This window comes from Natator depressus, chromosome 15 (assembly GCF_965152275.1).
Source record: "Natator depressus isolate rNatDep1 chromosome 15, rNatDep2.hap1, whole genome shotgun sequence".
NCBI classification, from domain to species: domain Eukaryota; kingdom Metazoa; phylum Chordata; order Testudines; family Cheloniidae; genus Natator; species Natator depressus.
The window spans coordinates 26,241,156-26,259,235 of NC_134248.1; the positions used below are offsets into that span (position 1 = coordinate 26,241,156).

Sequence of the window (18,080 nt, forward strand, 5' to 3'; positions counted from 1 at the left end):
TAAGCAGGAAAGAGTATCCCTTCAGGCAGATGAAGAACGAGGTTGACATTGTCAGTTGCCAAAAAGGGAAAAGATGGGAGGGTGGCGGTGGCACTTCTAGAGTGTGACTGCTGCTGATTCTGCAAGCCTTTCTTAAAAACCTTAGAGGAGATGTTATCGCAAATGCACAGGAGTGACAAAGCTTTTTCCCATCCTGCCAAGAACGTGTGTTTTACAATGTATTAAATAATAGATTTGGAATCCAGCTGTAGTGTTGTGGGTTTTTTTAAAAGCAAAAACCAAAAAAAAAAAAACCCCATACCCAAAAGCCATAAATGTTTTGAAATCATGCCAAATTAATTTTAGTTGTTTCTCAATAATCAATGACATTAGTGTGTTTTTGCTAGGTTTTTAATCGATCTGTTTGCAGAATTTTATTTTGAATCCGCGAACCAGCAGTGATGATCTGTGACCTGAAAACTGATTACCAGAGACTAGATGAAATTTTTCTGGGATTGTGGACCTTCTTTTAATCTTCTTGTGTAATGATAATCTCTCAGTTGTTCTCAGCATCCTTGTCATCTCCCCACTCTGTGTGTCTTCATAGCCCCACGTTGCAGTGGCACCCTCCGGACAGATTCCCTGTGCAGCTCATCAGTGTCACTTCATGGTTGGCTGGCTGGCTGGCAGGGGTCTTCATAGAGTGCTTTAGGCTATGCTCTCCCTCTTCCACAGCATTCCAAACCCCAGCTGGTCCAGGGAGCCAGGGTCCAAGAATCAGATTCTAGCCTTCTGCATGGCAGCACATATTGCTACCAGTAGGCCAGGCTTAATTTCAAAGCTATTTGACATGGGTGTTGAGTGAACAGTAAAATTGCTACCAGAAAGTTTCTCTCCAAAAATAAAATGTAAATGGTCAGACAGCATTTAGATTTCCAATAACACTAAATTTAACTATACAGCAACCAAAGTACCATGTGTCTGAAAACTTCTGCTGTATACAAAGTTACATAAAATTGAAACTATTGTCATTGTGTTTTTGGTTGGCTAGAATTCTGCTTAACTACAGTATATCTCTAACCCAGGTCTCGTTACTGCTACTGCAGTCACTCAGCCAAGCCAGTAACTGCTCTTAGAATTGTGAAGTTTTTTGCAGGCTGTAATTGGTTGTTTTTTAAATGCAGGTAATTGTGTATATACATACCTACAGTACTAAAGATGGTATAATAGAGATCATCTTAACTGTATGATAGCCCATTTAAATCCTTGACAACTTAGTAGGTCATTTTGTGAATATGAAGTTTTTAACATTAACGTCTCCTGCATTGCAATTTTATAGGGAGAAGAAATGGGTGACAGTTGGCGACACATCCCTCAGAATTTACAAATGGGTACCAGTAACAGAGCCCAAAGTTGATGATGTAAGTATTTCTGGACATCCTACAGATAGATATCTTTAGAAGTTTTCGCAAAAAGAAAAGGAGTACTAGTAGCACCTTAGAGACTAACCAATTTATTTGAGCATAAGCTTTCGTGAGCTACAGCTCACTTCATCAGAAGTTTTGGAACTGCAGACCAGTATTTAGTCAAGGTCGTAAGGGGACATACTGTCTGTCCTCAGATCTCAAAGTTAATATTGGGTTGGGCCTTAGTACTTAAATAGAAGATTTCCAAGGGAAACTGAGGTTGCTGCAGAAGATAATGTTGGTGATTCAGTAAGGTAGCACTTTCCCCCCCAAGTCTCACTCTAATACATGACTTTTAAAGAGATTTGAAAGCAAGTCAGTTTTTTAAAATAGTTAGTTATAGATTCTGCATTCCCACTTTCCAATTTAATCATAATTTTTTTTTTTTTTGGCAACTAGGAAAATATCTCACCTTTTTCTTTTTGAAAGACCCATACAATCATCAGAGGAAAGTAACTTGTGCAGCTAACTGTGCACAGTATGTATTGTTGCTGTGCATCGTTACGGTTGCCACATCTCACAATAGAGACACCTTTATTTCAGTGTCTTATAAAGAGATTCCTCTGTGTGCGTGTGTCGTTTATAAAGTGTTTTAGAATTCTTTGGTATATAAGTGCTATGGAAATGTGAGGTATTATTGTATTGATTAAGATGCTCAAGCCAAGCAGTATAGCATGTTCTCTGCTATTGTAATGGCTATTTTCTCCTGATAAATAAGCATTGCACATGCAGCATATTGATGTTCTTACTGTGCAGTGCATTGTGAATTCACTGTTTTTTTGCTGTGATAGACACATGGCATAAAACAGCATATATAATGAAAATAAAAATTAATAGCACTTATCTTTTCATCCGTAGATCTCAAAGTTCTTTACAAAGGTAAGTATGCATTATTACTCCCATTTTACAGGTGGATAAATTTGTGCCGAGAGAAATCGTAATTTACCCAAGGTCTTGCAGTAAGTCAGTGACAGAGCAGGGAAATATAACTTGGATCTTCTGAATCCCAGTCTGGTAACCTATCCACTGGACCATGTTGCCACTGTTTTAAATCTATAACAGAGGTGTGAAATAAGTTGCAGTTTGATGGAACTAATAGTATCTTGGTTTTCAACCTGTGGTCTGCAGAGACCCCTGGGGGACCACAGACTACGTCTAAGGGGTCAGCGAAAGGTGGTTGTTATCTAGCATAGTAGTTTTCAACCTGTGTTCTGTGGATCCCCAAGAGTCTGCACACTGTATAAGATTTTCAGAAGGGTCCGCACCTCCATTTGAAGTTTTGTAGGGGTCTGCAAATGAAAAAAGGTTGAAAACCACTGGTCTAGTAAAATGTCCAAAATAGTGGCTCTCAAAAAAGTCTGAAGCCTGGATTTACACTACTCAAAACCCAATTTCTGTCTTCTGATTGAGGTTATGTTAAACTGAACCTGTTTCTTTACGTGACTTCAGTCGCCTTGCAGAATCTGCTCCTTAAGGTGCAAGACATGCCACATCTACCCCATTTAAGGAAATCTCTAATCCGCCAATCTGCTGTTTTCAGTTCAAGGCACCCTGTTTAGACAGCTCCTTTAAAGCAGTGGTTCTCAACCTATTTATCGTTGTGGGCCGCAGGTTGAGAACCACAGCCTGCCACCCCCAGACCACTATGCCCATCGCTCCCACCCAGAGACCCCTCCACAGAGTGGGGCCAGGAGTGGAGCCCTGGATGGGGGCTGGGTAGCAGCTGGGCAGTAGGGACCCCGGACCTTGCTGTACAGAGCCGGGCAGCCCCGACCTTGGACCCAGTTGCACAGGGCTGGATTGTAGGGCAGCCTGGCGGCAGCCCAGACCCTGACCCCATGTGGCAGCTGGCAGCCCCGACCCTGGACGGCAGCCCCCGGACCCCGCGTGGCAGCCCCTGGATTCCGGACCCTCTGCGGGGCTGACCAGCAGCCCCAGACCCTCGCAACGTGAGGCCAGCCCCTGCCGTGCTGGGCGGCCAGGCAGCCGTGATCCTGGACCCTGTGGCTCCGTGGCCTTTAGCACACAGCTGGGCCTCAGCTGTGTGCTAATTGGGCTGCGGGTTGAGAGCCGCTGCTTTAAAGAACCTGTATCACCACTAGATGGCAAGAAGAAGCTGCAAGCATAGCCAATGCCTATTCAACAGTCCAGCCCCTGATTTTGACCTTCCAAGCCATCTGTGGCAAAGCTTAATTGCCTCAGATGTAGACGGATCAAGTGTGCTGCAAATGTCTATAAGTGGGGGCCTTTGTGACTTTCCCCTTTGCTACTGTGGCCAGTTAGAAGATGTAGATGATATACCTGGAGGCTGCATCCATTGCTGGGGCTACGTGGTTCCCTCATGGACTTGCACAACACCTTCCATCAGCTGTTGAATGGTTGAGATATTTAAATTAACATGCCTGACTTGAACATCTATGTAAATGTAATCACAATACAGAAAGTTGCCCTAAAGACTTCACTAGCTGACATGCTGCAAAGATTTCCAGAGAGTCTCTTGTATTTAAAAGTTTCTTCAGAGCTGAACAGCTTGTGTGTGAAATAAACTCTCGTCAGTTAGGATGCCTATTTTTTCACAGAAGTGTTCTGTATAGAAACTTTTTATCTCATTGATAAGTGTTGGCACTAATTGGATTACTTGTTATACAGAGAAAATGATTGCTGTTACAATGTGTGCTTTGTTAAATATATTTGAGACGGGGGGTTACAATTTCTAGGGTTTTTCCAGGCAAACTTTCCTTCATCTAAGCCTGTATCCAGCAGAATACTTCTGACATTTTTTTTTTAAAATGTCCTTCATAGTACATTAGAACTGAGTTCATAGACATATTCTGCATGAGCATATTAGCTCCGCATAGGCGGATCCTCATTACAGTCAGTGAGGCTCAATGTTTGTCTGAGTCCTTTCACATGTAACCAGTCATAGTATTTGGACCATAATTTGGCATATTGGGCAAATAACCCTTGATTTTGAGTCTAAAACTAATTGACAGAGGCCCTTTGAAACTAGGTCATTCTAACATTCACATGCTGTTGCAGCCTTGTTTAAGATTAAAGGGTCTCTGCCTTGTGGCACATGAAATCCCTGAACAGAAAAGAGCTATACATTATTAGAGAACCTAAAGGAGGGAGGGCAAAATCTGGTCTTTTTAATTGGGCACAAGGATTATTCTCCACCTGCCCTTGGCCTGCATGCACCGAAGCAGATTAAGATACCCTCCTAGTGCTCATTAGAATGGTAGGATGGGGGTCTTACTAATGTGCCCTGCAATGCTCCATGGCCCCAAAGGAACTTGTATGCCATTTTAGGGGGTATGGTTAGTGTCTCTCCCCCATCAATGCACAAGGTGCTCCTAGGGCCACCTGAGCTGTTTTGGTGGGATGGTATAGGAGCTGTTCACTCACCTGCTACCCTTTTGCTCCCTCTGAAAAGAAACAACACAGTGCTTCTGGAAAGTGTGGCTTCCTTGATCCAGAGCTGTTAGATTTGTCAGTAACTTTCTGAAATATGTATATGTAAGTGTTTGTTTGTATTTATGGTGTATATTTTAATAGGGAAAAAAACACCTTGTTCCAAGGATAGGGAACAGTGCCCCAGTGTCTGTCTTGTTGAGATTCTTTTGCAGCCTAAGACCATACTTGATTGTCTTCTTGTTTCTGTCCCTCATTGGAGAGTGTTGCCTGACCATAATGGGTTGATTACTGAGCTTCTCCCTTCCTGGAGTCTGGCTTTTCATTCTCCTCTCAGCAGGAACTGGGTTTTCCAAGAGCAGCGCAGCTGGCACTTTCTCCTAGGAGACCAATTACATCATCTCCTAATTGAAAATGCTGCATCCCTTTCTAGACACGGATTTTCCACATGATGGATGCAAACATCTCTTTTGTTACTTTAACTTTGCAGCTCATGCTATTACACAGGACATGGAGCAGGGGTGTGTGCATGCAGGACTGTCTTGCTGCTGTTGGGATTTCTCTTTCTCTCATAATCCCTTCTGCTCCACTTTTTAGATTTAATGCAGAAACTACATTGTATATGGAGAAGGGAGAAGTCTCAGCAGCCTGGGAGGGAGGCAGGCAGGCTGCAAACAGCCATCCTTTCCATGTGAAAATTCTCAGTCCCCCACCATTACCGTCATGCACACATTCAAAAATCCATGCAAAAAGTGAAGATGCTGTGTCCTAGGTGACTAGATGATAACCTGGAGCAGGCTGTTGCTTCATAATACAGCCCTTCCAGGAAATAATTACCCCTACTCCATTCTCTCTCCAGAACCGCTTCATACTCTTTAAAATACTTGGCACTTGCAGCCTGCGAGTCTTTCATCTAGAGATCTCAAGGTGCTTTACCAGAAATGTTCATCACTTCACTGTGAGGTAGATCACTGTTATCCCTATTCTCCAGAATAGGATACTGAGGTACAAAGCAGGGAATTGATTTACTCAAGGCTCCAGAGTGGCAGAGTCAGAAATCATGTAAAGAATTCCCAAATCCCAACCCTTACTCTAATGACGTTGCCTCTGCTTTTGCCTTCTCGGTTTGGCAGGAATTCTCTTGATCTTGTCTTTCCTTTTCCAGTTGCCTTTGTAGCTCTTGGGAATTGTGAAAAACAGGAATAAAAATACTTTATTTTAATGCACCCAAAAAACACCTTAATGTGCATAATAAATTAAATTATAACCTATTGGAGTGGCCTGTTGGTGTATTATATACCTTCAAGGCTCCGGATATACTAGCTGTGGGGGAAGTCTCCTCCACGGTCTTAGCCCTAGGCAAAACAGATGCTTGGCTGAAAATAAAATGAGTTTTTCATGGTGTTCTGAAGGCCAGCAGAGCTCTGGCGAACAAAGTACATGTTCAAATACTTCTCTTTAGTAAATTTCTACTCCGCTCTCTAAAGAGAGCTGCCCCCAAGCATAATGTACAGGTGGGCTTTCGACTACAAAGTAGTATGACTGCACTAGGGAAAGGTGCAAAACTGCTAGGGCCTGTGCTATTGGTTATAGGACTGCAGTAAGCTATGGTAAAATTTCTGTTACAAAGAGAGAGGTGTGGTATTTTGGTCTGCCCACAGAGCTGGCAACCAGCAACTCCCCAGTTCTAATCTTCATTCTTATGCAGCTCCTTCATTTTACCTTGGATAAGTCACTGGCGCATTCTGCCTCAATTTCTCCAGCTGCAAAATGGGGGGATAATAATGAGCTACCTCACAAGGGTGATGTTATGTTGTGCAGTGGTTTTGAAGATGAAAAGCAAAGGTGTCCTGATCTGTGGCTAGGGCTCCTAGGCACTACAGTATACAAATAATAATAATACTGTTTATAAACACTAAACATTAGCAGAACTTCTGGTAATAGTTGCTTTTTTGTGTGTGCTTCAGTGGTCATAAAGAATAAACTGTATAAATGTTTCTCAGAGATTCTTATGATGACTGCCTCATCAGTGTTCTTGGTAATTCTTGACTTGGCCTTATTTCCCACATGCAAGTTATAAGCATGATATGCTTACAGGACTAATGCACTGAGCTGAAAGAGAGAGTTTTACACTAACACATGGATGTTGTTTTCCTGGCTAACAATTCGGAGACTTTAATTTTTGGGGGGTGTTTTTGTTTTTCAGAAAAACAAAAATAAGAAAAAAGGCAAAGATGAAAAATGTGGCTCTGAAGTGACCACTCCAGAGAATAGCTCTTCTCCAGGGATGATGGACATGCATGGTGAGTGGGACGTGACCAGCCCAAGCTACTCCATGCACTGTTATAAAGGAAGTAACCAATGGACAAGATTCCTCTTGGAATCAACAGGAGTCGCTGATGCGTACATGAGGGCAGAATTGGCCAAGTGAGAATAAAAAAAATTAGAAATGCCTGGCACTAGATCAGTGTGTGGTATAAGTCATTAACGTTGATGGTGGTAAATGCAGTTTTCACTCAGGCTGCATGTAAAAGAAAATCCCTTTGTCTTCTGTGAGGGGAGCTAAGACACTGAAATAAAACGTGAAAAGGACAAAACAAAAATAAGCCCAGTATCCAAGGTGCTGTTTCACTTATCTAAGTGACGTAGTAACCTTGTGCAGCTTACAGACACTGCTTGCTTTGGCAGTGGAAAGCTAGTGAGTTCTTGTGTATGTATTTGCTAACTCAGACAAGCTGCATATGTCTTCACAGTGTGTCTGTCCTTGAAGTGCACAGGTAACTGCCTAATAAAATACCGTTTCGCATTTAAATATGAGAATTTATCTTGAAACCACTTTTTCAAATTCAGCAAAGCAGAGACTGTCCATTGAAGTATGTTTTAATAGTGTGCAATATTAGTAATTTTTAATAACCTATGAAGGGAAGAAACATGGTCATTTATATACACACCTATTCGCCCTCCCCCAAACTCCCAAGGAGCTGAAAGAATTTTGCTTAAAAAAAATTGTGGGGAGAGACTAAACACACAACTTCATCCCCAAAGTAAATATTTCAGGAAGTCATCAGAATATGAAAGCAGAGAGCTACAATGGAATCTCTTCTGCAACTTCAGCTATGATTATCTGTACTGTATGGGTATTGTAATAAATTGTCGGGAGGAGTGTTGTGATGCCTAATTTAGGATTTTAAGGCATTTTGGAGAGTTTTGGATGGAAGGCTATAGAAATGCAAAGCATTAAGGAAGTGGCTATGAGACTGGGCTGTTGGCTAGCTTGAATGTTGTGTACAATAACATCTAAAACAGAATTCCTAATTTTGAGCTGTGACAAACAAAAATAACACAGGAGACTTTCTTGACAAGTAATTGAATCTTCAGCAAGATTTTAAATTCATGAGAACTTTTGCTAAGAATCCTCCTGGAAAATGAAAGTTCCTTTGTGCCATACATAATTGATATGATGAAATAAGCAGATTGGGTTAATGTTATGAAGAATGGAGAAGCTTTATTTTCAGATCACCTGCTTCTCCTCTCACTTGTGTCAGGTTTACACTTGTTTAACCCTATTGACTTTAATGGAGTTACTCCTGATTTACACCAGTGCAAGTTAAGAATTGGGGCAAAATTATTCTTTCAGTTCCAAGAAAAAAACACTACTCTCCGGTAGTATTTGCCACTGGGAAGACTTCTCCTTGATAAAATTAACCAAACCAGAAAACAAAATTTTCAGTTCCCAGAACAAATGCTGACAGATTAAGAAAAGCAAGGTGAATTGAGTGTTACCATGGTTTCTATCAAAATGGCATCTGTACAGCTCAGCCATGTTGAAATTCCTTAACTTATGGATGTCTAGGTAGCAGCAGTGGCCAAAGCTGCTTCCCCATCTGAGTTGGAGTAGAAAGGTTTGATCTTTTGAAGATGCAGAATTTTAGCTTCAGCAGTTTGCAGCTTTGTCACCCATCTACACAGACTTCTAGTGTGACTTTGTCTTGGACAAGTCATTTAATCTTTCTCTCTCCTTTCCCCATTTGTAAAATGGAGATAATACTTTTTCCTTGCCTTTTGTCCATTTTGTCTATTTAGATTGTAAGCTCTTTGAGACAGGGACTGTCCCCGATTTTGTGTGGTAACTATCTGAGTTGGGACCTGATCTCAGTTTGGACCTTTAGGCCCCACATCAATACAAATAATAAAAATAAGTGTTCTCTATGGAAATACACATGAAAACTTTACCTATTGCAGAGGGATACTATGTGCTTGATTAGCAGGTTGATTTAAGGGGATTATGTTACAACTGTGCTCCAAGATCTGTACTGGTTGGCTGTCAGTTAGTTTCTGGTTGCAATTCAGCTGTTGGTTTGTACCTATAAAGTGGTTGGGAGTGTTTTTTAACTTGGACGATACCCCCACAGATGATATTAGATGAGGCACTCAAGCAGGTAGCCCCTGGTTTCCCCAGGAATTGGTTGCAGACAAGGCATTTCCACTGAGGGGCTCTTGATATTAGAATTTGCTTCTCCCTTTGACTCTATGTGGCCTAGGTTTGTAGACCTTCAGGATACTCTGGAAGGCCCACCTGTTCTTTTGAGTAGAGGGAGGGGCATGAAGGAGCATACAAGTCTGCAGGGTAAGTATTAAGAGTTGGGTACTGATGCTCTCGATGGATGAACTGATAAAATACAGAATTCTGGCTTCTGATAAGAGATGTATATTATATAAATCCAAGAATTTTGTGCTGTTATTGTTTAGAGCCCTCGGTCACCATATTTGAAGAAATATACACTATAGTTAAGCAGCACTGTGTACAACACAGGGCATCAGAGAATGTCAGTTGAGTGAAGGGGACTTAAGTGTAAAGAGTCCTACTAATTTGTGAACCTGAACAGTCCTCAGCTCACCCAATATTCCCAGTGAAGTCACTGGGATTCTTGAGTGTGCAAGGCATGTAGAATCACATCCAATATTAGCTATGCTATGATGCATAAAAGTATATAACTTCAAGAAGAGCCAAAATATCCTATTTCATTCACTTTTCATCAAGGTAGAATTTTTTTCCAGATGACAATAGCAACCAGAGTTCAATAGCTGACGCTTCTCCAATAAAACAGGAGAACAGTAGCAACTCAAGTCCAGCACCTGAGCAGAACTCAGCAACACAAGCAGATGGCACTGAAGTAAAGTCTGATGAAACTCAAGCAGATGCAAAGGAGCAACCTGGTTCAGAAGGTAATGCATATAGATATATCTTGTGCCTGCAGCTTTTCTAATAGGAAGCACTAGTTTAAACTAACACTTAAGTTCAACATTCTTGATAAGAAAGAAGCTGCAATAATAAAAGTGGAACAATGTGACTGGCATGTGATACAAAACACAACCGTCCATTTTTCCAAAACAACAAATACAGCTCACAAATCAAAAGTGATGATTTGCCACAGTCCACATGTTGTTAGTTATTTAACTTCTCCATAATCATGTCTAGTTGGCTTAAGTCTTCTAAACTTCATTGCTGTGTCAGTCAGAGCAAAGTCCTTGGTATGTAAGTATTTTATTTATGTACTTAAAACTCCTGTTGACTTCACAGGGAGCAAGAACAGGTTTAAACTAAATTACAAAATTAATTTCTTCCATGAGAGTTCCACTGACTTCAGTGGTAGCTGGCCCAGGTCCGAAATCTTTACTGCACCTAGATGCCTCATCTCCAGAACAGAATGGAAAATATTTTTCTGCTTGGTTTTATACCTTAAAAATTCAGGTCCTGCCTAGGTTGGAGGACTGATTGCGAACTAGTGAAATGGTTCCATCACAAGAGCTAAACTGGTGAAAGTTGGTCTGCTGAGAGGGGAAGAGATTTTTATTGACTCTTTAAAACTTTTTATTATGTAAAACTTATCTAATGTCAGTAACTGAAAATTGACATTTTAAAGGAGGAAGTTGCTTCTGTATTCATCATCCTTGGGCTTTCTTGAGAACTCACAATAAACTCCCTTATATTGCTCATTGATGCTCCAGTGAAAGCAGGGAAGATCAGATTTGACATTCCTGATATTCTTAAGGTAAAAAACAAGCAGGGGAGGAGGGAAACCTTAAAATAAATAAACCTTTTAGGCCACCTTAATCCATACCAAGAAGCAAAAAATAGGCTTAAACCCCAATCTTAAAAAATCCTTTGTATGTCACCATTTAGACATTTATCAAAGCCTTGATCCTGCCAGGTGCTCAGCCAGTGGGAGTTGAGGATGCGCTTCACCTAGCATCATTGGGCTCTAAACGAAAATGGAAATAACAAATATTGGTATTTTGTAACTTGTATGTGTAAATTTTTATTTTAACTTTATTTTTTTTAATTCACTTTGCTACATTTCTTTTAAAGCTAACTCTGAATTTGTTTGCCCAGTTTTCTAAAAAGTACATGATGTATTTTATTTGCTGCGCCGAAAAACAGCCAAACATGATGTTGGTGAAAATGTTTTAAATCTGACATTGTTAATGCTATATTTCTTTGGTGCCTTGTAAAATTTTAGTAACTGAAACATTTGCCGTGTATTTATGCAAAATCTTATGTTGTGATGTTTTGAAAGTACCATTGTCTCCTCCTATTATAATATGTAAAATATACTCTTAACAGCATTCTAATAATCCGGTTGCAAAATTCCTGCCATAACAAAGCATTTAAATTGTCCTTCGCAAACCTCTTCCTACTGATTCAGTTCTTAACTCAGTAGATCCAATATCCAATTTAAATTTAGATCAGTTATCTCAGTAATATTAGAACCATGTACATCATGCTAAATACCTTCAATGACTAGAATGTAACTGTTAGATGCGGGGCAATTTGGCAGTTAAATCACTACCAAAGTAGACACAGGAAAGCCAAATTTTATAAAATAGTGTTCTCAACTGACTGCTGATTTCCTGCCAGATGGAAAACTTGCCTTTAACTTGTTCATGGGTGAATTCAGCCGATTACATAATGTACATCTCCCATGACTAAATTTAGGTTCAAGGAAAATCTTTCCTTGGGTTGGTTCCAGGGCTGTTACTGTGAAATGAGAGGGAAAAGCTAGGGCAAAATGCATACTAATCTGGCCTTTTTGCTGGTTGGATGCTGTGTTTACTTAGGGATTCTAAATCCAAATAACCCATCATCCATTGGAGAATGATGCTGTTTGATCAAATAGCTGATTGTGACATTGTCAAGCTGAATTTAAATAGCAGGTAACAAATTAAGGACCCAAATCTGTTCCACTGTACATCTTATGTGACTATTCTGAAGTCATTGTGGAAGGTTAGGGGAAGAATTGGCCCTAATTCTTTAAAATCAACATTTTTATAATGAACAAATATTTTAGAACATTTTCCAATGTACACTAATTATTGGCAGGTCTGAATGACTCTGAGGACAGGTAATCCTACCAAATTCATAGGCGTGAAAAACACATCACAGACTGTGAAATCTGGTCTTTTATGTAATTTTATCCTATACTATACAGATTTCACGGGGGAGACTAACGTTTCTCAAAATGGGGGTCCTGACCCAAAAAGGGGTTGCAGGGGAGTCATGGTATTGCCACCCTTCTGTGCTGCCTTCAGAGCTGGGTGGCCAGAGAGCTGCGGCTGCTGGCCAGCTGCCCAGCTCTGAAGGCAGTGCCCCACCGCCAGCAGTGCTGAAGTAAGGGTGGCAATACCAAACTGTAGTTTAACAGTGTCACAAATTGTGCTGTAGAAGATACAAAAGGAAATAAAGCCACTGCTCCGAAGTGCTTTTAATCTGGAAGTACTGAAGACTTAGTGTTTTTTTTTATAGCCACACAAACAATTCTATGGCAATTTAGAGAAAACCCCCCATAAAACCACAAAAACAAACATCTTGCATCTGACTGAGTCACTTTGAGAATTATCACTCTTCAGACCACATTCAGTAAAAGATTTTCTGGAGAAGGCTTGCCTTTTGGTAACTCATAGGTAAAAAGAATTCTTTAGTTTAGCTCAAGTGGCTAAATTGGGTAATGTAATATTGGGTGCTGAATATTATGGGTTCAGTCCCCACTGCTAATTCAGATATGATCATGTGTATGCAATCACAACTGGTTATATTTGAATGAAAGGTATTGTATGTACATTAGCATTAGAGAGTAAAAGCTTGTATTGAAAGTTGATTCTTCATGTTTAAAATAAGTTTTTACTCTTTCAGATACTTCTGATGAACAGAATTCACAGTCTTCAATGGAAAATTCCATGAACAGTTCAGAGAAAGCAGAAATTCAATCCTCTGGAGAAAATGATATAACTACAGAGGCATCTAAAAACTCTCAGGTAATTTTTACAAATGTCTTTTCCGAATTCAATATCAACTTTAAAAAAAAGTTAAAGAAAAACTGTCAGGAGACCAACCACATTTACATTTATTTCTTTAGCTGTGTTACTAAGATCACCTTGGACTATTAAATAATTTTTAATATCTGATTTGCTTTCACCATTCATTTGGCCTTCTATTTCAATTTCATTCGCCTTTAACAGTAAGAAGACTGATCAGTTTCACTTTCAGGCTCATCTGCACCAGCCCAAGTTTGATATGTAAGGAAATGTTACTGTCCAAATAAGGAGGATTTTATTTACTTACAATCCAGTAGGCTGTGCCCAAAATGTATCCCTTTAATTTCCATTTGGAAATAAATATATTGTCTTTATAAAGCAGAACAGCTAATAGAGCTGGCAAAAATGTAATGCTAATAAACTCGATGGGTCAGGTTCTGGCTTGAGGTATGTGTATGTCTGCAGAGCCATGGCTAGGAGAGGGGCTGTGGCTTGGGAATTATCCCACCTAAATCTGCACTACAGGTCCTCTCTGAGACTTGGTGGTGGTTTCACGTCTGAGTGCACATGTGCCCACTCTCAAACTCTCACACCCTGCCCTGGAGAAATTGCTGCTGCTGCTACTAGAAGGAGTAACTTCTGAGTCTTTGTTTTTTGTTGTGGCTGAGTATGGAGCTGAGGTAAGTCAGTCTGATCACGTTACTGCTGTTGCTTTGGAGTGTATGCAGTGGCTTCATGCTGGGAATCAGGATTTTGCCCTATGTGACTAGGTAACAACAAGACCAAGCAACATGATGTTTTAGAAAGATGATTTCAGGAGGTGTGTTTATTTGGTTATGTCATTCACATCCTAGGATATTTTGCGTCCCCCAAGTAACATGAGAGTACTCACTCTTTATTTTAATCTGATATCTACAGCACCTAAGATTCAGTCCAATGATAACATGAATTCTTTCTCTCTTTCCTGTTAAGGACTCTGAAGGAGTGCCACCTTCTAAAAAGATGAAAGTAGAGGCTTCCCAACAAAATGTTGAAGAGATTTAGACTATAGATTTTTTCTGATCAGTTTTTATGTAAGGTACATCAGTGGGCTTAATCATAGAACAACTTTACTTAAGCATCTTCTCTTGGATGAGGACAGAACTCCTAACTTTTCAAGTTACCAAGCAAAAATCCAAGAAAACCTAGCAAAGGTTTAACTTCTCAGACACTGAAAACTTTTTCCTGTGAAACAAACATTGAGAACTTTTAAGTTACTGTCTCTGAAATGGTTGGAGTAAACAACTCAGGAGGGGTCTACGCACTGTTTCTAAAGTCAAAATTACAATTATGTTGCTGCTGGTTTTATTTTTTTTTTTTTATTTTTATTTTTTTTCCATTTCTCTATTTAACAATGTAAGATATTTAAGGATGGTACAGGTCAGGTATTAGCTTTCATGTGAAGTTCATTGTTCTGGCGTGATGTCTGCTTTTGTTTTGTGCCTTGTGTTCTGAAAACAGTGCTAACTTTTAAAGTTGTTTTGCAGCTGTCTCCTTTGCAAAGTGGCCTATGTTTGTATAATGCCATGTAGTAAGTTTTTCTGGTTTTTTGTTTTATTTTTTATTTTAAATCCCTGATGCTTAAAACTTAACAAATAGAGATAAAATTGATCTGGAAGCCATTTTCACACTTGGAGTCCAAGGAGACAAAGAAGCGTCATTTTCTTTTTCTGCAACTACAGTGGAGACCTTTTATTGAATGCCCGGCATTCGCAAGCTGTAAATCTGGTCTTTTAAACTTTTCTTAACTTCATCGGAAGTTAGTATGATTTATTTACCATTTATATTCCAGATCTGAATAAATTTAATAGAAGTAAAGTAGATTACGTAATAGGTCCAGATCTCTGTACTGGGTACAGTAATTGTTTTATAAAAAAGTTCCACTATAAAGATAGGATCAAAGGGATTGATGTGCAGCAAATGATTTATTCTGATATCACGTTTTCACTGAACTGGATTTCATTGTACTGTTCTTTAATAAGATGTTTACTGATATATTCCAGGCTATACTGTATTTAGGATTTTTTTAAACTTTCAGCTAGTCTTTGTAAATAAGTCTTATTTCCATAATCTCTACATTACTGGTAGAAATTATCCTTTCTTTTCAATTATGTTGAAGCGTGCTTATGCTAAGCTTGTTTGAGTGGCTCTGAGCATGTGTAACTCCCTTCAAGTCAATGGCATTTAGAGGTGCGAAGTATCTACCTAGATCAGGCCTTTAAGGGCCTGATGTTGCAATGGGCTTATTACTTCTAGGGAGGTGCCAAGCGCCTTCAAAACAGAGTCATGTCCGTGGTAACTACTTGTGTGACTAAGGAATATTCACATGAGGTGTAAATGTTGCTGGATTGGACCTTAATCTTCATTCACTCTCAGAGGGAGATGGGGCTTGTAATTTAAAACCAGATCCCACATCTCCAAAAATTGTGCAGAATGTGTAAGCTAAGAACTGTAAATATTTTTTAAAATGATAAATCTTTCTGTCCACACATTTTCATAATTAGCTCTTTGTAAACTTGCTTATTTCTGAATTCTCCAATGGTGAAAATGGCTTGAGCTTTGACTACTACATTGCATTTCCAATTACCACCTTAATTATGAAGAACAATTGGGAGTAGGAGAGGAGCGAGGAGCCAATGCTGACCTTCCATAAAATGTCTGTTGGATTAAACTCCAAAGTGGCTTGCTATGCTCAGTTTGGGAATTTTTCCTTTTATGTTGAAATAAACTTTTTTGGATCTAAACTAAATAAAATTTGGTTGCAAATCATTCATGAAACCAGTGTGCTCCCTAATAAGTTTTTGGGTTCTCTGGTCAGATCATGAAGTCCATTAACTTTCTGAACATAAGGAACTGAGGAGCCAAAAGTTATATTTGCACAATAAACATATTGGAATGGTAATTTCTCTCTTGAATTGTGTGTATGCTTAAAAATGTTGATAACTGGTCAATGGCTATCAGTTTGTATGTATAATACACTCAGATTTAATTGATATTTTGTGAGAAAAATTCTATTTGATATATAAAATGGGCAAATTTAAAAAAAATCAGACTTTTCAAAACACATTCACTAGCATTTTAATTTTGAATGCTAAAACTACATGAATCAGATGCCACCTTTTACAAGTAGTCATGTTTACTGATCACCATCTTCAGATGCATCCCAAAATGTTTTTAATTTTGATTTTTCTACAAGTTTTTGAAGGGGTAGGTAAGCTTTTTGATTTCAAAGCTGATTCCTGTACTTTAGGAAGAAAAATATAAATAGTACTAAAATACCTCAAATTTTTCATTAGATAGAAATGTTTATTGGCATTACTGACACCAACAGGTTTAACTATAAAATTCCTTCTTTTTCTCCTGTGGCTTCTGCTCAGAACTATGTCCATTGTACTGTGGCTTGGAAAACAAACTAGCTATTGCTAATGGCTTTATTTCTAAAATAGTAACTTTTTATTTACAGTTTATACAAAATACATTCAGATCTTCTTTTCACCACAGATTCTAGTGACAACAGACTATTGAAAAAGCAGATAGGTTTGGGTTCCTTAAACCTGTTAGTGTCATTCTCTAAAAAGAGAGACCTTGACATTACCTGGTATGAAGAAATCCAAAATAATGTATAAGACTGTTATTAGTCTTTCTTTGAAGTGCCTGATAATATTTAATGGGCCAGTGGGTGTGATTAAACACATTTTAATGCCAGAAAGTACAGATGTGATCAGACCAGAACATAGGATCCATATCTACTTGAGGTTTGGAACCACATCTAGATTCAGTGTTTTGGCTTGGACCCATCTCTACCAGAAATTTGTTTTATGAACTCACTGTAAAAGAGTGTATTGAAAGCATTGAGACATGAAGCAGAAGGGGAGTTGTAATTTACTTCAAGGTAACTGAAAGTTCTCATACAGCTAATGTTTTAGAGTTAGTGCAAATATCAAGAAGTGCTTCCTTGCTACATGCTGAATGTTGGAGCTTCAGTTACAAAAACAAAAGAAACTAGAAGCAAAAAAGTAAATTAGCTTAGGTTGTGGAACACATGAGAAGGCCTTCCAAATAAGCGATTTACTCAGCCAAACATTTTATAGCAGAACTATTCCTTGGAATTTTTATGCTTGGGAAAGTAGTTGTTAAACATTCCAAAAAGTGCTGGCACTTACAAAACAACAAATCAACAAGGCAGTATAAAATATTGGTTTTGGGTGGCTATCTTCATACATAAACATTGTCATGTTTTGGAATGTTCTTTATATCTAAGGGTCTGTTAGAAGATGTAAAGAATTTTGTTCCCCCCCCCAATACCTAATCGTTTTCCATCTTATGATTTGTGTGTGTTGTACAGCAGTATAATTTTTCACTTATTTATTCCATCAGTAGCTATGGTTTGTACAATGTACAATGGTTTCATTTAAAAAATAAAATTAAAAAATCACAACATGAACATTGCGTGAATAATTTTGATTAAGAAATTTAAATTTAAGAAGTTCAGTTTGTTTCTAATTTAAAATAAATGTTTCAGTTTTTAAATAGATTTTTAAAAAATTGTGCATTCTGTGGTGTCTAATTCCATAATACATAAAACAAATATTGCAATCTTCCTGTTTCTCACTGAACTACAGCATTGTAATACTACTTGAGTATGACCTTGCTAAGTTGCATGGATGAATGAGTGGTCTCATGGAATTAAAGTAGTGAGTAAACAAATCCAATAAAAGAGCAAGATTACTGGATCCAGCAATGTACTCTGATTATTTAAAGTGCTTGAGTATTGCTTTGATACTTCACAGGGTCATATGCTGTAGTATATTTTGTAAAAACATTTAAAAAAAACTTGCAGACAGATCACTGTAGTGAGGTCTTGTTGAATTT

General features: G+C 38.8%; 1 protein-coding gene across 7 annotated transcripts in view; it reads left to right on the forward strand.

Moving 5' to 3' along the window:
• The window catches only part of BCL7A (BAF chromatin remodeling complex subunit BCL7A), a 30,248-nt gene extending 12,873 nt beyond the window's left edge, over nt 1–17,375 (forward strand). For 5 of the 7 annotated variants that reach the window (XM_074972503.1, XM_074972506.1, XM_074972505.1 and 2 more), the window contains 6 exons: nt 1,319–1,400; nt 2,304–2,324; nt 7,063–7,159; nt 9,915–10,082; nt 13,048–13,169; nt 14,142–17,375. In XM_074972503.1, the coding sequence (XP_074828604.1) occupies nt 1,319–1,400; nt 2,304–2,324; nt 7,063–7,159; nt 9,915–10,082; nt 13,048–13,169; nt 14,142–14,213 (562 nt within the window). In that variant the 3' untranslated portion in view covers nt 14,214–17,375. The remainder of the gene's footprint in view (nt 1–1,318; nt 1,401–2,303; nt 2,325–7,062; nt 7,160–9,914; nt 10,083–13,047; nt 13,170–14,141) is intronic. The other 2 variants (XM_074972504.1, XM_074972509.1) reach the window with 1 other exon arrangement.
• Nucleotides 17,376–18,080: the final 705 nt, after the last annotated feature.